Source organism: Platichthys flesus, chromosome 21, assembly GCF_949316205.1.
Source record: "Platichthys flesus chromosome 21, fPlaFle2.1, whole genome shotgun sequence".
Lineage (NCBI taxonomy): Eukaryota > Metazoa > Chordata > Actinopteri > Pleuronectiformes > Pleuronectidae > Platichthys > Platichthys flesus.
Window position 1 is genome coordinate 1,694,118 of NC_084965.1, and position 20,405 is coordinate 1,714,522.

The 20,405-nt window shown below is 46.9% G+C and overlaps 1 protein-coding gene and 1 non-coding gene across 2 annotated transcripts; both read right to left on the reverse strand.

Moving 5' to 3' along the window:
* Positions 1 to 2,005: 2,005 nt before the first annotated feature.
* LOC133933108 (cadherin-20-like) lies at positions 2,006 to 19,580 on the reverse strand. The gene is made up of 11 exons (XM_062380073.1): positions 19,294 to 19,580; positions 15,435 to 15,729; positions 14,960 to 15,079; positions 12,904 to 13,071; positions 11,249 to 11,436; positions 10,843 to 11,096; positions 7,116 to 7,252; positions 5,295 to 5,416; positions 5,075 to 5,192; positions 4,072 to 4,323; positions 2,006 to 3,732 (listed from the first exon to the last, which is right to left on the reverse strand). Exons 1-11 carry the CDS (start codon positions 19,498 to 19,500, stop codon positions 3,212 to 3,214), a joined length of 2,382 nt encoding a protein of 793 aa, XP_062236057.1. The 5' UTR covers positions 19,501 to 19,580; the 3' UTR covers positions 2,006 to 3,211.
* trnae-uuc (transfer RNA glutamic acid (anticodon UUC)) lies at positions 4,858 to 4,929 on the reverse strand. The gene has a single exon. It is a non-coding gene; the product is annotated as a tRNA-Glu (tRNA).
* Positions 19,581 to 20,405: the final 825 nt, after the last annotated feature.

Below are 20,405 nucleotides of genomic sequence, written 5' to 3' on the forward strand. Positions count from 1 at the left end.
TTCGTTGAGAACAAAACATTGAGTTTATCAAAGTTTCTACACATTATCAACACAACAGACCAACACAGGCGACGTCACAAGGAGACAAAAGAGCCTGAGTGAGTGTGAGAGGTTTAAATTCACTGAGTCCAGCTGCAGAGAATCTCTGTGATGAGACAACTCCTCCCAGTATGCAGAGCACCAGTCCACAGGGTTCACACCATGAACTCCACTGGGAATAATCAGTTACACACCTAGAGAAGAATTAGGAATCTTAAAATTATCAGAATTTGGAGTTAAAGCTGCAGAATGCATACATTTGCATTCTGTTATTATTGTGACTTGTAGAGGAAGCTTCCTCCTTTTGGGTCTGAAATGAGCACAAAAGTGTATTTATATGTTTTTATGTGCACTTTCATTGTGAGTAAAAATAAAAGACTGCACCAGGAAACACGGGAAGTTCAAATATCCAATTATCTGTGCTTAGTTAGAGTTGAAAACATCAATAAACACAAAGTGCAGACAAATAAATCACATTACATGAAGCATGTGACTGTGAGGATAAAGAAACTGTAACTTTCCTCAATTTAATACATGAGATAAACATAATAAACAAAATAATAATCATGTTTCAGCTTTGTTTTCTATACTGAACCTGTTGTGTGTTGGTTTGATGGCACCAGACTGTGACGACTCCTCTCACCTGCAGGGAGGCGTCGACCTGAGCTGCTCAACATGTTAAGGTCCCGTGATTTAAGACTTTTTCCCTTGTGCTTCCTGCTTGTGTTTTTTTATGTCATGTCTTTCCCCCTGTTTATTTATGTTGTCATGTGCTTGTAGTGTTATGTTGTCAGGCCATGTGTGTTTTGTTATTGTCCTGAGACTCCGCCCTCTACTGCTTCCCGCTCTTTTTCTCCCTCACCTGTTCCCTATCGTCACCCTGAGTGTTTGTTTTGTTCACCTGTGTCTTGTCTTTGTTAGCCCTTCTATTTAAGCTTTATTATTTGTATGTTTTTGACTCTCTGGTTTTGGAACCTCTTTGTTTTTCCCTTTTTGGAACTCTGTTTTGCCAAATTATTGAATTGGATTTTCTGTTTTTTGCTCTTGTAATTTTTTGCCTTTTTGGATCCTTGGTTTTCCTTTTTTAGAAATAAAGAAGTATTTTTTGCATCCTGGTCTGCGCTTGGGTCCTTGCCCTGTGAAAGCCTAACACAACATAAACCGAAACAATACAAGAAATACAATAAATAAGAAGAATCACAACTTGAAGCCACATGAGCAGAAACAGCAGGAAATGTATTTATCCGTGAACTGTGGAGTGATTAAAAATGATATCCTACCGTTGTGTATTTATTATAAATATTTCTTTCTTGGTTACTTTGCTAAACATCAGTTTTGGTCCAAAGAGATTTCTGTGTTTGGTTTTGTTCATTTAACTCTTCCGTGTTCAACGCTCTTTTAAATCACTGATTATGAAACTCAGAACCGTAAAGATTTGTAAAACCTGTCGAGACAAATGAGAGAGAATTCCCCCCCGAGTGTAATGGCTGCTCACTGTGTTGGCACAAGCAGTTAACCAGAGCCTGATTATAAATGATTGATTCCCTCATGTTCAGCTGAGTGACCAGGTGGAGGGATCCTGCAGCTCTGGGATCAGGTGCAGCAGCGTCTGATCAACCCTGAGCTTCATCTCCGCCGAACAAAATAAATCTCACAAATTAAGTAGTTTAAGGGAAAGTGTGATGAAAACTGAATCGTCTGCGGCGGCACTTTGGAGGACAATTTGGCAAATGATTGCAAATTTAAATAGCTGCTTTATCTTTTGAAGGACCAGCGTTTCTGTCATGCTTCAGGGGGTTGTGTAATGTTCTTTACTGCCAAAAGAAACGGTTTATTATTCAAATGGAGTCTGAAGATGTTCCCAGCGAGATGTGGAGGGAGGATCGTTCTGCTGTGAATAAAACCCTCGTCTCCTCGGCTGCAGGAGCTTCACAGACACAGAGGCCACGTAGTTTTAAACCTTTTTATTAGCAAGAATACAAAAAAGTATCTACATTCACACACCACGCACTGTGGCATGACTCACCACATGGACTTCAAGTAAAGTCAATCGAATTATCAAAATGATCCTTCAGTTTTCAAAGTCCTCCTTCGTCTTTTGGTCGTTTTGTGTTTTTCTTTTCATCCCCAAAATGTCTTTTTTGTAACTTGTCCTTTTTTTTTAATTTGGCACTTAATGCAGATGATCATCGTCTCTGTCGTCCCCGGGGTCGGAGGATTTAGAAAAAGGACACAGTGTCTCTGAGGGGACGGATCCAGCCTCTCATTGGCACGCCGGTGGATCCGGGTTCAAAGGCGACGTGGTCATGTGCTCATCCAGGTGGGCTGATGCATTCTGGGTAAACTCCGACTGTCTGCTGCAATAAAAAATATCCAGTTCCATCGAAGAGTGTTTTTTTTTTTTTTAAATGGCTTCCCTCTTCTCGTGAATGAGCTGCTTCATGTTAACGGAAAACAGAAATAAACAAGTACAACACAAAGAGCTTTAGAAACGATACAAAACCAGTAACACAATAAACAACATGACAACCTGCATCGTCTGGAGATGCTTGGAAAATGTTTTTTCTCAACACAGACAGAAAACAAGGGGCAGTTCACATCTCGTATGTTACAACAAAACACGGGGTCTTTCCTCCAGACCTCCTCACGTAGCGGCGGCTTCGGCACAGTGTCGGTTCAAAGTACCAAAATAAGTTAAACGATATAAATACGTCACGGAAAACACATAAATTAAAACCTGCCACGAACGGAGTGAAACCGACGCCGTGGGTTTGAACACAGTTTGAGTCCCGAGCTGCTTCCAGTCCAGGTAGCCTCGTTCTCTTGGATTTCATCTCTCTGCCTGTGCCCGGGGCGGGGGGGGGGTAACATGTGCTTTGAAGCCGTTCCTATGTGGGGGCCCCGCGAGGCTGCCGATCCAGCCCGTCTCTGAAGCCCTGTCTCTGGGGGGGGGGGATTTAAAACCAGCTCACTCTGCTGCTGCTGTGAGCATCTCAGGCCTCCAGGGCCGTGAAGAGGAATTTCAAGTGCCAACAGTCGTGCTCGTGGACGTTTCAGCGCTTTGTCGTCCTCACATGTTCGTGAAGCTTCTCTGACGTGTTTCTGTCTCTGTCTCTTTTTGTCGTTTGCAGTTTGTCTCAGATTCTTAAAAAAGGCAAAGGTGTCCGGAGCTCTACCACAGCGGGGGGGGGTTTGTCTCCAGCACGCCGTACATCTCGGCCAGCTTTTTGAATCGGGGCCCCCAGTCGTTGAGATAGTCGTACTCGTGGTCGGTGGTCGAGGCCCCTGATTGGAGGGAGCTGAGCGACTCCGCCACCGAGCCCTCGCCCTCGTAGGCGTAGGTCTGCAGGGAGTCGTAGGGGGGGGCGCAGGGGTCCACGTCGGCGTCCAGGAGCTTGGCGAGCACGTAGCCCTGAACGTTGCTGTCCCCGCTGCCGCCGCCCATCACGCAGACCTGAGGGACGTAGCGAGACAAGCTCTCGATCTCCGGCAGCATGTCCTGCCTCATCTTGCCCAGGTGGTTGTGCGCCTCACGTGGGTTCCACATGGCGCCGATGTCGAACGCCTCCGTGTCCTCCTCGCCGCCACCCTCGTCGTCGTAGCGCACGATGTTCTCGTGGACGTTCTCCTCCTGGTCGCACAGGAAGGGCTTCTTACGATGGGTCCGCAGGGAGAGCATGAGGAGGATCATCACTGTGGGGAAGACAGAGTAAAAACACTGTCAGGGTTATGATGACACAGGAGGAAGAAGAAGAACTGAGTTTTTGATTCTACAAAACTTTTACATTTACAAAACAACAGACAAGAGGAAAGAAACTCAAAAAAACTCCACATCTCCTTCAAAAGAACTAAACAAGTAAAATAAAATAAATATTTTCTGCAGCATAAGTTCTGGGGCTTTGTCCGTTAACACTTTCTAAGACCTGCAGGTTCCCTTCACACTGTGAGAAGTCTCATCCGACATTTCATCAGATCCTCCTCTGACCACTGGCTCCTCCCTGCACGCCATCCCAGCAGCCAATCAGGACTCACCCAGCAGGACGAAGATGCAGGCCAGGATGGCGATGAGGGCTCCTCTGCTGAGGCTGGCCGGCAGGCTGTAGGCCTCGGCGTTACACGACATGACGTTGCCGTCCTGGTCGCAGCTGCACACCCGGATGGTCAGCGTGCTGGTGCTGGTCTGGACCGGCTGCTCGCCGTCCGAGATGAAGATGGGCAAATAGAACAGGGTCTGGTCCTGCTGGGACCAGCCGCCACGTCGGGTCAGGATCCAGGCCGTGTTGTCTGGAGAGAGACGGGTTCAGAGGTGATCAGAGGTCACCTTCAACGACCTTCACTTCAAACCTCAGATTTAACCTCAAAAGCAGGAGCGGCTCAGTTTTACATCAGGAAGATAAAGATGTAATTCATGCAGTTCTTAAACTGAGGGAAACATATAGATTTAATAATATCTGCGATTTTGTTCCCATACCGGGAGTCGAACCCGGACAGCCTGGGTGAAAACCAGGAATCCTAAGCGCTAGACCATATGGGACATACACTAATATACAGGATTTAAATGTAGCTAGTAGACGTATTTGTTTTCGGATTATTTATTTTTGCTGTTTTCACCATGTGGAATGCAAACAGGCTGCTGGGATCATAGCTTCAATGTTCTCTTATCTGATCGGATTAATAAGATATCGAATATTGAACGTATCACATATCTAAATGCCAACAGATACAAGTTCTGAAGCTGATAAGATGAACAGACTCTGAGTAAGACACCGACTGGAAGTGAGTTACTGGAATCACAAATAAATAGGATCTGAGTTTAAGTTCCCATACCGGGAGTCGAACCCGGGCAGCCTGGGTGAAAACCAGGAATCCTAACCGCTAGACCATATGGGACACGGAAAGATTTATTGATTTACTATAGAAAATCGACTAAACCTTTGAGGGCTATTTAGCTAAAGCCCAGAGTTGGAACCTGGATCTGACCTGAAGGGAACCTGAGGGACTTGAGTCTGTGACCTGCAGGAATCGAACTGTGTACCTTGGTTGTCCCTCAGGGTGAAGTTCGGGTTGTTCGCCGCCTCTGGAGCCAAACTGTAGTAGAAGTGATGTCCACTGAGCGGCTGGTCGGGGTCCAGGGCCGTCACCGTCTGGATCAGCTGCATCACACCAACACACAACAACACAACAACACACAGTTAGAGGACGAGGTAACACAAAGCCGCGTGGAAGCAGATCTCAGGAGGTTCCTGTGGTCCTACCTGCCCGGCCTTGGCGTTCTCACACACGTACGCCTCCAGGTAGTGAGTCAGCAGCGGAGGGTTGTCGTTCACGTCCAGGACCTTCACCGTCACCGACACACTGGAGATCTGCGTCGGGTTGTCTGCAGGTACACAACACACACTCTTACAGTAAGATACATGATGGACTCCATGTGTGTGTGTGTTAATGTTCCCCTCATTGACTGGGGGCCTGCAGCGCCTCACGACCTCTCACGACCTCTCACGCTCACATTACACTTCTATTATTCTCCATCAGCAGTGGGTCATTAGCATACTTTAACCAGCTGTGTAATGACCAATGGAAAAGCAATTAGCGTCCAGTAACTACTTCCTCTGGTTTCATCTCATGATCGATCAATCAGTGGACTGACTCTGGGTCTGGAGGGCGAAGCTCGAGTGTGTGTCTGTGTGAGTGTGTGTCTGTGTGTGTGTGAGTGTGTGTGTGTTAGAGCCACACTGAGGTGATTTAATATCCACCTTGAGCGAAGGTGCCGTCCCCGAGTCGAGGTTTTACCAAAGTGGAGTGAAACCACTGATGTGAGTTTGGTTCAGAACGAGAGAGAAAGGTTTTTATTTTAATGGAGTTTTTACAAAGACGTCGTTTTGACGTGTCCCAGGAGGAAAAGCTCACACTGGAATAATAAAGCTAATGAAGAGTGAATCTTATTTAGCTGCTTCACATCTGTTTTCATTGATGTTTAAATCAATATCTCTGAATTGGATAAAAGACAATGAACAGTCTGTGAAACTCACATTTAACATTTGTCAGTTATGATTTAATGAACCTTATATTTACTTTTCTGTCAAAATATGAATTAACAACTGATGCTTCCTCGTAAAAGCATTCGAGCTATTGTTTCTTTAGATTATTATTAATATTTGTTCTCTTAAAATTACAGCTTTATTCAGAATATCATTACTTTTGATTGTGTGCTTTATTATTTAACATTTTTCACAAGAGAGAATCAATCAGCTTCTCTTTGCTCCAGTTAATTATATTACTCCACTTTGTTCTCTTCCCCTCTCTCTCTCTCTCGCTCTCTCGCTCTCTCGCTCTCTCTCTCTCTTCATCTCTCCATCACACCTTTCATTAGCCGCCATGCGGGGAAGTATTTAATTAGTCACTCATTCAATTAGCGTCTCCTTTTCGGTGCGTTGACCAGACAACAGACGAGGGGCCCGACCGAGCGGGGGGGTTGAAGGTGAAGGTGACCTTCAGGGCCCACCAGCTGGGTGCAGGTCTCCAGGGCTCAGCCTGCTCCTCATCATCACACGTCTCTGCAGGAGTCGCTCCACAAAATCACTGCTTCTGCTTCATGTGAGAGTCAATTCACCCATGTGCTCTATTTGTCTGTGCAGAACCACAGCTTGAGTTCTGTGTGCGAGTCCTAAAAGTCAAACTAACACTTGACTTCATGTACGTAACATAAGTAATGAAGGATTTTCTGCTGCTCTCTGTTTATAGAACAGAAAAAGGCACCAGAGGACGTCATGGAGGGTAAATCCACAACACTTTGTTTACACCTGACGTCCATCACACTCCAGAGTCTTAGAGACACACAAATGTACCAAATGTAATCAGTTCATCCTGGAGTCGAGCTGAACCTTCTCTTCCACATTTGAAGCAATTCACTAAATACGTTCTGGAAATATCGTGTTCACAAGGAAGAGACGGTCGGAACAATGTGAAAACGTAACACCTCCAGCCACTAGGTGTCGCCACAACGGAGATATTAAACCAATCAGCAGTGACTTTATAAGACAGAGGTGTGTGTGTTTGTCTGTGTGCACGTGACTTACTCATCTCCATGGCGAGGACTGTGATGTTGTGGTAGCCGACCTCCTCTCGGTCCAGCGGGCGCCCGGTCATCAGCGCCCCGGACGTGACGTCCATGTAGAAGAACTTGTCGGGGTCGGTGGACCTCTCGATGGAATACCTGGTGGCACAGAGAGCGACACGTGAACATCACCCGTGAAGAAGAAGCTTCGTTGTGTGTTTTCTGGAGCTGGTAATCCTATCTGAGGGCGACACACGCGCACAAACACGGAACAGCGTGTGCAGCATGTGTGTGTCTGTGAGATAAGGCGACAGGCTGGCAGCTTCTCAGGGCACAATGAGTAGAAGAAGAAGAAGAGGAGGAGGAGGAGGAGGAGGAGGCTCCAGATAAGGCTTCATCAGAGTATCAGTCTGACGCCAAGGATACACAGACCTGCAGCGAGCCGCCTTGGCTCAGCTCCTGCCACCGCGGGCCAACTTCCAAAACACTCTACTGAGAGCGACATGCAACCACACACACACACAGACAGACACACACACAGGAGAGCACATCCTCTTCCAGGCTGTGAAGCAGAAACCTGTTTGTGTAACCAGGAGGTTTCCTGTGTTCACACCTGTAGCTGCTTCACTCACCTGGAGGAGGAGAAGGTTTGAATGAATCCGACTGAATCAGGTCCAGAAGGAGAGAAGCTCGATGAGTCGTTTAATTCAGAGACGGATTCATGAGTGTTCTAAACAGGTTCAGAAAAGACGTCCGGTTCCTCGGACTGGCCCATGCTGCAGCTCCTCTCCTCAGCCTCTGTCTGAAACCTTCAGTGGTCACCTCCCTGTGTGTGTTTGTGTGTTTCCAGGCAGCTCCGTGACTCACTGCCTTCAAATGACTGATGACAATGAAACTATTAAACTGTTTATCTTCACGTCGGAGGATCAAGTGTTAAATAAAAGACTGGTGCTGTTTACACTCACTTCAGTGTGCGTGTGTGTGCGTGTGTGTGTGTGTGTGATCATGTCCTTAGGGTTGTTTGCATTGTGTGTGTCTGTGTGTGTTTTGGACTGTGTGCCGACAGGGAACAGTCGTGACTGGCACATCCACAGCTGGCAAGCATCTCCCTGAAGGATCTCTATTAATATCACTCCTGCACAGCCGTGTGTGTGCGTGTGTGTGTATGTGTGTTATTGTGTGTGTGTGTGGCCTCAGATACATCTGTCAGTCATGCTGCAGCCGGTTAAAGGGAGAAGGATGTGAAATGGAAATGAGACAGACTGAAGGTCGCCTCCTGCTGTTTGTCGTTATCTGTCATCTGATGTTGTCGTGCTTTCTGACCTCGACTCGTCAGCCTGGGCAAACTCTCCAAACCCTCTTTTCTTTTTCTTTTTTGTTTCTGTTGTTGTGAAGAAGCCTCCAGAAGGATCTCAGTGAAACGTGATGTTCAGACGGAGCTGCATCAGCGGCTCCGCTCTGATTCCTGCTCGCTCCTCTGGGATCAGAGAGTTTTCTGTTAATTGTCACGAGAGGAGGTAAAAAGCATCGAAGCGTTCAGAGCCGTGGTTTCACAGCTGGAGGTCAGAAGCAGCTATAGATGGATCGAACATCAAAGACTCAATGTTAGGTAACTTAACACAAACAGACATGATGGTGCAGTAGTGTCTCTATCCATCTGTGAAGGAAGGCTTTCCATGTTTTCAACACTAGGTACGAATCAAAAACAGGTCAAAGACAGGTCGGAAAAAGAGAGTTTCACCTCCAACCTCCTTTAAATTCTAAAACCTTCGAATATTCTTCTGTTTCTCAGACGTCACGAGGGGTCACAAGGTCACTGAGGGTCATAAATAATCGTTTAAAGTCTCACGGTTTTGATTTCATCTCCTGACTGTCAACATCTACTGGATCAGACTAAACTTCGTCTGTTCAATCATCAGCCGCAAATTATTTCAATGATCAGCTCAAGTTTCCTAGAAGGTCAAAAAGGAAACTGAGATCCAGAACAAACTGGAAGGATTGACTGTCTCTAGATGGAGGAGGTGGCTGAGGAGAAGCCTCTCTGGGAAGGAGCTGGTTCTCAGTGGGAGACACCACCTGCAGCTGATGTGCACCTCCTCCTCCTCCTCCTCTTCCTCCTCCTCCTCCGTGAGGCTCTATATCTCCTCCCTGAATCAACGCTTCCTGTCATTTGGCCTCTGAGCCGCTGATGTTGATCAAATCCGGAGCTCTTTCTCTTTCTGTTTGATTCACAGACGTTTTATCTTTGTGAATCTCCTTTGTTCACTTTCCACTGTTTTGTTTAATTGACTCTTTAATTGTATTTCCCTGAAAACTTTGCACACCAATTGGGAAAATAAAGTTTCCATGTCCCTGAAATCTAAACTTCCTGCTCCCTATCGACAGTTTGTCGTGCAGCCAAACTCAAACTCGATCTCCATGTCCTCTACGTCCGTTTCCTGTTCGAACCCTTAATGTCGTCTGTGAAACAACGACAGCTGGGACGGGGCCGCGGCTCGAGCCACGAGGAACCCTCCTCTCCTGATTCCTCCTGATGATTAACGGCCTAATTAAAGTCTTTATGTCTAATTAGTCTGTGAGCGGCGCCGTGTGGACGTCGACCCGACAGCACACGACAGCTGCTCGGTTCAGACACAAGAGATCCTCATGAACCAGGACGTCTCCAGATTCCCTGTGTTGACTAATCGCTGGATGTTGAACCTGAGTGATGTTTGTTCTCTTCTTCATCAGCATCAGTCCATGAGCTCTGTGATGCTGCTGTACCGCAGTCATGATGTGAGGCTGCCCCCTGCTGGTGGCAGCGTATCATCACACCAGCAAAGCCAGAGAGTAAAACGCAGTCAGCAAACTGACGGTTCTGCATCATATAATATAAATAAATATAAAGTATATTACACATTTAAATGCAAACATGCACCTGTGACTTTCTGTAGTAATTGCACTTTTTTTCCTGTACATATTTATATCATACTACATTTTCTGCTATTTACTACATCCATGTGATTTTAACATACTTTACTTCCCTTAAAGTATTTTTGGGAGTATTGTACTCTCATATCCACTGTCTGTCACATGACTGCATAAAATTGGTGGCTGTGTACTGTACTTAAATGTTTTAAGTACTTTATATGTTGTGTACTTATATTTTTACACTGGTGATCAGAGAGAAACGTCTGTCCTGTACATGTGGAAGAATTTACTTTGATAAATACATAATAATATATTTATTATATATTTATTTTCCAAGATCCTCACTGACTTCTCCTGAAACTTTGATTTGGTTTTAAAATGACTTTTTAACACATTTGTATGAATTCAACAAACTGATTCAGATGCAATGTGCAGTGAGCCTTAAAGGACTGAATTATTAAACACATCTTTATTCCTTAGCACACTTGCTCTTAGTACTTCTGAACTTTTCACTTCAAGTAGACAAGTTTTGCTTGTAACGCAGTATTTTTCATTGTTGTATTAATAGTTTCTGCTGAAATAAACTTTATGAAACTACTTCCACTGCAGCCTGTGGTTTGGAGAGAGACTCAATCTCATTCTGTGATGTTCTATTAGATATTACTGAATGAATCAGATTATATAAAACACATTTTATAAGGATGTTGTCGAGCAGCTGTTATTTCTACATTGATCAGCTAAATTATAATCAGCAGCTTAATGGCAATGCTTTATTTTGAAGGAGTTGTAAAATCCAGATGTTTCATGTGAAGGCCTGGTTCTCTCATCCTGCTCCTCACCTCACTGTGTTGTTGGCAGCATCAGGATCTCTGGCAGACACCGTCCTCACCAGCGTCCCGATGTCAGCGTCCTCCGGAAGCTCCACGAAGTACGAGGGCAGGTCGAACTGCGGCGGCTCGTCCACGTCCTCCACGCTCACGTGCACGATGGTCACGTCCTTGAAGGACGCGCGGTGCATGAAGGCCGGGTCCAGGTTGGAGTTGGCTCCCTCCACCTTCAGGGTGTAGCTGGGTTTGCTCTCAAAGTCCAGGGGCTGGAGGGAGAAGACACACGAGGACATGAAACACACCACACTGCTCGGATGGGTCATGAACTTCACACACAAGTTGACTGTAGAACTGAGATATTATAAAACATAAAGCAGATCCACTACCTGTGCTGTGACTAGAGGTTTGATCCATTTACCTTCTTCACGGTGATGATGCCGAACAGGTTGGTGGGGTCGGTGCTGATGTCGAACGTGTCTCTTCCGTCTCCATCGATGATGCTGTACCTCATCTCAGCGTTGACCCCGGTGTCCCTGTCCTTGGCCCAGATGCGTCCCACCACTGAGCCCACAGGAGCCGCCTCGGGGACGCTCATCTGGTACAACCCTGAGGAGACAAACCACCACGTGACCAGCCTGCTGCACTACTGGTTTCCCTCATGTGTCCTCCAGAGGGAGCCAAAGATCTTCCATCGCCATCACTGGTGAGGCTGCCTGAGAGGAATGGCTCTATAAAGCCGTAGGTTATATACTCTCTCCTGGGCTGGCTTGGATTTCATCTACTGTTTAACCTCGAAGAAGAGGTGACAGCTGCCCAGTTTGAGAAGCTCCCTGCAGTCCACAGTGGGAACCTGACAGAGAGGGGGGGGGGGATCCCTGAAGCTCCTCGCAACCCATCAAAGTTCCTACAAAGTGATGGCTTAATTGGGGGGGGACTGGTGAGGGGACTGGTGAGGGGACCGGAAGGGGGCCAGTGGCTTTGTCTTTGTCTCCCAGTGACGCCACCCGCCGACCCGTCCGAGGTGACCACGGACAGATCGACAACCCCTGACCCCGGCAGGACGGTAATGAGACAGGCAGGAGAGGGGGGGGGGCTTGGTGTGTGATGAAAGTGACAGCGTGAGGCGCCTGGTGGTCGAGAGAAAGACGAAGAGGAGGAGGAGGAGGAGGAGGAGAGGAGGAGGCCAGGGGGTAATGGCGGAGGACTGGTGGGCAGAGGGGCTAACGATGCTCCAGAGGAATGAGGTGAGTGGATGTGGAGATGTGTTCAGGGTCTGATTCCCTCTCAGTTAAACTCTGGTATCAGGGTCCACACGTGTCAAACAGCTGCTGCAGCAACATGTGATCACACACGTGTTAAAATGCACCACAAACCAACACATAGAGCAACAAGCATCAACACAAACACAAATCAGTTTGACATCAAAGTGAACTTTGGGTTGTTGGAGGATTTCAGAAACAATTATCTCCTTAAAGTGAAGATTTATGGATCTTTTAATTCTCACAATATAAAACAAAGTAGAATAAAAGCTCTGGTTTCATGCACAATGTGGGATTAGATGTAAACTCATGACTTTAGCAGTATACTTATAAAACTTTACAGAATTGTGATTTATAAAGCAGCTGCATTACATCCAGAACTTCATCTGTAAAATATAAAATCTGAATAATATATGATAAAAAACAGTTGCTATGGTATTCAAATCTTTATGCGTTTCCACGAAAATCCCAATAGCCCATGAAACGAGAAGGCAATTCAATATTCCTCATCATGCGTCACCATTAATTATTATTATTATTCTCAGACAAGGACGTTTTTAATGTGAGTGATGGATTTTTTCCGTCTCGACTCAAGAGCAGAGGGAGATTTAAGTGATATGATCCATTTCAGAAATGACGTAATTGGTGTTATTATGTATCCCTGCTCTGTTTCTGCTCCTTCTTTTTGAGGGAACTTTCCAGAACATTATATTTATCAGAAGGGATGAGAAGAAGCTGGAGTGGTTTCAAGTAGAGGCAAGAAATGTACATTTTATGAAGGAGAAAAACAAAGTGAGCTTCCACTGGTGCTTACTCTGGTTGAACATGGGCGGGTTGTCGTTGACGTCGCTCAGCGTGATGTTGACCGTGGTGGTGCCGGCGAGCCCCCCCAGCTGGCCGCCCATGTCCTTGGCCTGGATGACCACGTGGTACTGCTCTCTGGTCTCCCGGTCCATGTCTGCCAGGGACACTCGGACCACACCTGGGGAGAAAACACACCGAGAGTCAGAGGCAAGGAGACACTCGGAGGTGAAGTGAAGGTCGGCGGCAGAGAACTGGTGACACAGATGAGGGTCATGTGTCCGGGCGATGTTTCCCTGGAATGTGGACGCTCTCCAGGAGCCGAGAAGCTGCTCAGGGTTTTTATTCAACCTCCCTTTCTACTCGGGTTATGATTTAGTTTCTTATTAAGAGCTCGGAAGCTGCTCAAGTGAATAAAGCATTTCCTGTCTGTAGGATATCGATTATATTCAATGTTTGGTGTATTTTGGGTCTTTCTCCACACACACACACACACACACACACACACACACACACACACACACACACACACACACACACACACACACACTGATGTATGCTCATTCCTGTTGGTCAAAGACAAGAAAGGGAATCAAACCACTTACGCTCCGACGACTGCTCAGCCCCAAAAAGGCCAATTTCCCTTCAAGGGATTTCGGCAGTGACTCCTAAGCAAGTCCCCCCCCCCCTCTCGTGTGCATGATGAAGATTTAAGATCGGGGGGGAATCGCTGTGACAGCAGCAGGCAGGATAAAAGGAGGGATCAATACTGGGGGCCGTGCATCCTTGCATCCAAAACAACTAAATCCAAACTTCCACTGAAAGTAAGTGAAAGGAGTAAATGTGTGAGTTTCCAGGTTTGGACGTCCGGACATACTGGTTTGATTCGGTTTACTGGTACTGCACCAGCAGAGCATCATCAACCAAGTACAAGCTGCAGAACCCGACCGAGGTCCAGTTAGGATTCACTTCAGCAGCCTGCAGACCTGGAGCTCGAGGGTTTCACACCAACACCAGCTGGATGTTGTGTGTCTGAGTCCTGGTGTGTGATTGACAGCTGTAGAGCCGCTGGTGTGTCGGTGATGGATGAAGCTCCAGCGGCAGCAGCCTGACTGGCAGCTGACGGGCCGGAGCCGGCAACAGATTCCTCTGCTGACAAACAGGGAGCTGAGGCGGCTGTGGTAAACACCGGCCGGTGACCGTCTGCGTTTAGCAAACTAATGGGTTTTTGTGATGTGGAGGCTCAAGTTGACAAAGCTGTTACCATGACCTGCAGTGTGGCAGCTGGATATTAAAGCCTGAGGACTTTTAGCTGAGTATTCACAGGACTTTATGGCGTGGTCATTATTGTGAAGCGGTTGTTGGACCAGGCTGCGGGTTTGTTTCCATTCAGCCACGAAAACATTTAATAACGAGGTGACACGGGCGGAAACAGCTGAGCTCACAGTCCGTGTCCCAGCAGCTCATCCCGGGGAGGATGTGCACGGGGACACTGTCACGAGACGGGGACAGACACACAAACTGATGCCACACAACATGGACAATAAATGTTGTTTGACCTTTTGGGGAATCTTTATGCTAAGCTAATGTAAATCTAAAGCCACAATATTAAACATCAAATCCAATTTAATGAGAATATCACACAAATAAAATGAGATGTTCTCACTGGGACAGATTTTCATAAACGTTAAAGTCAATGCTGCTTGAGAATAAGGAAAGTATATTCAAATCCCATCAGCATCGTTTGCTAAGTGATTTATAGGGAACAAGATGAAAGTCTCTCAAAGCTCGATCACTTCAGTCTGAGGGGTTGCTGGTTTGATTCCCCTCTGAGCTGCAGGAGTTTGAGACTCTGGAAGTTGAACCAGAACGAGCTCAGTGAATCATTCGTCTCATGGCAACGACAGCAGCCGGGCTGAGACTCCCACATTCAGCGGAGACACAAAGGCTGAAAACAGACCCCGGAGCAGTTAGAGGTGATTTGTCGACTCTATCACGAAGCTCATGAAATAGTTGAAGTGTCTGAAGATTGAATTCCACCGGACTCAGAGGATAAAGATGCTGGTTACCCGTCTTGGCGTCCACGGAGAAGTAGGGCTGCCCCTCCACGATGCTGTACACCACCCGGGCGCTGTTCCCATACGTGGGGTCGTCTGCGTCTGTGGCCGTCAGCTGGATCACAGACGTTCCTGGGCACAGACAGAGGGACAGGTTAGGTCGGGGGGGAAGGGAAGGACGAACTGGGTTCAGAGGAGAAAGGAAGCTTCGCCAATATTAACATACTAATGAAAGAAATAACTTTGAGTTTTTCCATCTGTGGCTGGAGCAGTTCCAGGAATTAACTCTGCTCATTGACTTCAAAGTGAACACAGAAGTGTTTATGAAGCTGGTGGAGGAGGCAGATGGAGCCTGTGAGAGCGGGAGGCTGTGATTACCCTGCAGGGCTATTATGCACTTTGCTATTGTTTGTCCTGGTCGAAGCAGCAGCCACAAACAACACAAACAACACAACAAGCACAACGGTTAGTTCCTCCATCTGTCTACCTATTTGGGACATCTCCGGCACGGTGGCCACGTAGGGTCCGTCCAGGAACTTGGGCTCGTTGTCGTTGATGTCCTGGATCTTCACGATGAACTCGGACTCGGGCTCCAGGGGCCGGTCGGTGAGGCGGCTCCGGGCCTGGGCGCGCAGGGCGTACTGGGCCTTCACCTCGCGGTCCAGCCTCTGGATGGCGTGGATGTCTCCTGTGCCGTCGTCGATGGTGAAGGTGGAGCCGGCGCCCTCGCCCGTCAGGATGTACTTAATGGAGCCGTCGCCTTTGTCCATGTCCGAGTGAAGCTGTGGAGACAACACAGGACAGATTTACTGGAGGGTTTCGGAAGCAGCACGGGACGAGAAGCACGTTCCCATATGGTCCAGATTGTGGCTAAATGTCAAAAACCTGGACGAGGATCAGTCCAAGAAACCATGACAGCGTTTCCAAAACCGCTTCGATCAAATGAGCAAGTTGAAGCTGAAAGGACTCCGGCTGTCATGTGGTGCGGTCGGGACAGTGGCTGGTTCTGAGGATGATTAATCGGGTCACGATCCCACGGTTTGAAAATAGAGACGCAAGAGAAAGACGTTATTGTCCCGGTGCAAGAGAAGGCAGCGAGACGAAATGAGACAAAACTGGTTCAACATCCGACAAGAGACACAAACAACAAATACAAGACTGAGAACTGCTTTACAATAGAAGAGTAGTTGCCCATTTATTATTGCACAGGAAAGCTATTGCTCATAAAGCTGATGATTTCAGAACGAGGCAGCAGCAGCACAGTGATCCTAAAGACTTTTTGGATCTAGTTCTCCTTCGTCCATCTCAGCCACTTGGTCTCACAGATCAAATCAGCTTCACTAGAGAGCAATATCAAGGGATTTCAAATCATTCATTAAAATGTAAAAGTTTTAACTTCTGTCTGAAGATTTGCTTTATTCTTTTTCACATCTTTATATATTCAATATCGCTAAATCAGTAAAGTAATGAACAGAAACAGAATTTCATTTAGTTGCAGCCCCACGTAGGTCATTGACATCAAAGGCTTTGAAACTACTTACTAATTTTGACAACAAGCGTTTATTTATCAAATTACCTTCTGCGTCTAAAACTGTCTCCAAGTCAAAAACTGGTCATTTGAACAACCTCAGATTAAAGCTCCATAGACGTGAGTTCCTTTTACATCCAGGGTTCTGCAGATCTCCTCCACACTCTCTATTTAGAAAAGCATTTCTATTCAAAACCTCATGGTTAAATCATATTCACATCAAATGCATATCGATGACACACTGTTCCCAATGACCCGACCTAATTGTAGATGACCTGTCGAGCTCAGGGGGCTGGGGGATGTGAACACACCTTTAATTCTGCTCTATAAGTAGGAGTCTAATCACAGCCCGGCCGGTTTGTTGCCGTCGGCCCAGCGGTGCAATCAGAAGTCTTTTGTGGCAAATGCCAGACTGTTGTTGTGCAATCACGCCTCACTCTGCAGTCAGAGGGTCTCGACCCACGAGTGCTCACACTGCCGTCGCACTGGCAAAGCAGAATTAAATGCCCCCATTGATGTCTGCCTCGGATAATCAACAGCCCCCCCCCCCCCACCACCACCTCCACCACACGCACTCAGCACTACTTCCTGTTGACTCTTCTGGGGTCACTTCATGAAATCACCACGCCCGAGGTTGTCAAACTGCCAAACGTTTGCAGCCACGGCGCTCGTTGTTATTCTGCTGATAGTTCGGCAGCAATCTTCACAATACCTGTGATTCCCCCCCGGTGGCGGCAGACAATGCAGCTCTCCCTATCCACCCCCCCCCCCCCCGGACATCGTGCCCACCTGCACTTTCTCCTGGCAAAGCCCCGCGCAGCCCGGCTCGGCCCAGAATAGATGTTTTTAATCAACACCCCATTGAGGGGCTCAGCCCGGCGACTCGTGGTGATATATCTCAGGCCGGTGCCTTTCCTCCGCCTCATCCACCGCCTCCTGCTCTGATCCCTCCTTTCCACCATGGCCAGTGAAAGGAGGGAGTTTGAAACCCAGGCTATCAATTACCTGCTCCATCTCAGCTTCGGCCTAAAGCCCAAGCACTCCGACATCCTAACGCCTCTGAATACTAAGTAACTGAACAGAGGAGAGGCGAGGCGGGTTGATGATAGAAGCCCTGGGGGGGGGGGGGGGGGGGGGGGGTGCGTTACATCTCTCTCCTGCTCTGTCATACTCCACAATGCCTTCCTGCCGTGAGTGGCTCTCTGGGTAGTAGCCCGGCCTGTCACCTCCACTTATTTCATTCAGCTTAGGAAAGATTAGGGTGCGCGACATGAAAAGAATCAGTGAAGAAATGCTGAACGGCAGAAGGAGAACTGGTCGGTGGGGGGGGGGGGGGGGGCTTTCACTGCACACAGGCAGATGCAGAACTTCTTGGCGGGTTCTCTCTCAGGACTTGTTACTCCTCCACCCGGTCGGAGCACGTGACTCCTTCAAAACCCAACATTTGCCCTGGTATTCCCGAGCGGGGGTGGTAAATTATTCCAGAACACTAATTAGGCAGGTTTGCATCATTCCCAGAGGGAAGTTTCAGAGGATGAGTGGTTAGGACTGCGGTGTTTTAAAAAAAGAAAAGCTGATGAGCAGTGCTGGCAAATTCAATCTAAGCTCTGCAATCTAGATTTAACGGTTTTGAGATCAGGGGAGCGTTTTTTATCTCAGGAATTTGGAAAGATGAAGAATGTAATAGCTCTACACATGGGGTCTGAGTTCATCGTCTTATTCATCTGATTTATGAAGTTCCACTCGGAGCCAGGTAACAGGAAACAGGAAATGTCAAAACATGGATTTGTGTGTTTGAACGAGGATTCATCTAAACGGGTTCCAAGTTGGTTCATTGGTATTTTAGTCTAAATCCAAAGGGACAAAATGAGCATTAAAATTAAAACTGCAGAGCTCAGTGTTAATATTATATCAGACCTCAAATGTTAAATTCAAATACACCGAAGAAATCTGAATTCAAAACATGGATCGACTAAACAGCTATTTATCTTTTTATTCACAAACATAATTATAACAATCAGAAGGATGGTAAATGCTGCTGCTCAGTTCATCTCAGTAAAGTTGATCAAAATGTTAAATTGAATATCACTTGATTCAGTAGCTGTTTATTTGTTCTACATAGAATCAGTTAATTATATCTGCTCACGTTAGTTGTTAATGAGCAGTTAGCTTCACAACCACAGCTCCTCCTACTTAATGCTTTTTCTTTATTTCGAGCGTCCCCACGCTGATTATGAAACTAAACGTCTGAATCTATTGTTAGGACAATTAAAAGCAGGCGATGCTTGTTTATCTGTTTATCTGCTGACGGGAGCATTTCACATTCTGAGAGGATCATGAAAAGCTTGTCCAAGGAAAAAAAGCTCTAAATGGCAATTTTCATTTGGGTTTTGCAAGATTGTTGTCTCTCAACCGCTGATGACTGGCCTTACAGCTATTGATCAAATGTTCAATTCACTTTAGCAAGCGATCGATCAACGTGCTCCCTTCTTTTCAGAGCATGTCCGGCGTGTTGCAGACGTGTGGAGAAGCTTCTGTGGAGCGAAGCCGACTGAGCTCGGTTCGACTCAATTAACTCAATCACGGCTGTCTGGCTGCGGCTCGAAGGGACAGAGGTACAGACGTGTGTCCCGGGATTGAATTGGGTTTCTCTTTCTCCTCTCTTTGCCTCTGCCTGCCCGGGATCTTCTCCTCCTGCATCCAGAGGAAGTCTCAGACGTCAGGTGTAGCTCGTGGAAAGGTCGTGCAGGAAACTGTGCGCTCTGCATTTATTCATGTGTGTGCATGTGTGTTTATTCATAGAGGGGTCGGCACTGACCTTTCCGATGTAGAGGGGTTCCAGTCCGGTGTACTCCTCCAGGACGAAGAACTGGTTCCACACCCAGCCTCGTTTGACCCTCTGGTGCTGGGCGGAGCTGCCTCCGTGGTCCTTTCCCAGAAGGCCGTGGGGCAGAAGGGTCAAGACGCAGAGGGCCACAGGGAGCAAAGTCCTGGCAAGTGCCGGAAGAGGCAATCGGTCTCCCATTGTGAAGCACAGAGTCAGACCTGAAAAGACTTTCTCCTCTTTCTTCCAGAGGGCACTTGTTTCCTGGTTCCCTTATTTCTGGTCGCTGTCCTGGAATAAGAGAAGAAAAAGAAGAGTCTTAGATTTATGTCCTTTTGGACAGAGACAGAGACGTAGTGTCTTACACAGCTGGAGAGTTGACCCACATTTGCTGTCTTTTCTTCTGCGTAAGTGAGTTTTTGTTGAGTCGTAATGAGGTTTGTGTGTGTGTCTGTGTGTGTGTCTGTGTGTGTGGCCTCTCGTAGCTGAATGATGCTGACGAGGAGGAGAGGACGTTCAATTTATGCAAAGAAAACTGAACATTGTGAAGAAGTTCTTAGTCTCGGTTCATGTTGAAAAGTTGGCATGTTTAGAAAGAGATTCTGGCAAGTGATGTCAAAAATTTGCAGATGACTGCAATGATGAATGAACAACTTCTTCTACACATATTCAGCTTAAGAGTTTTTTTAACCTGCTCAAAGTCACTTTGCTAAGTTAAGCATCTTCAACACCAAAACCAAACTAGCTTCTTCATTCCTCCAGATGTTCATTGCTTCTGCTCACAACCTCTTGAACATATTCATATAAGGAGAATCAATGAAAACTTCAATCCACGTTTATTTTCGCTCGAACCCCAGAAACTTGGTAAAAACTTTTAATGGAGAGCTAAGGAGCCTGGAGCTGAACTCATCCTCAGCTGCTTCACTTTGCTCCGACTCGACTCAACCAGGTATTTCTGACATCCCGGAGGAGAAAGAAAATCGTTTCCCTTCCGTCTTCCTCATCCTGTCATGAGGAGAGGTGAGCTCCTTCACACCTCCTGTAAAAGGCCCGGGGGTGCGATGTTCTGAGATTGTTGTGTTTCTGTTCACACACCTGCCGCAGCT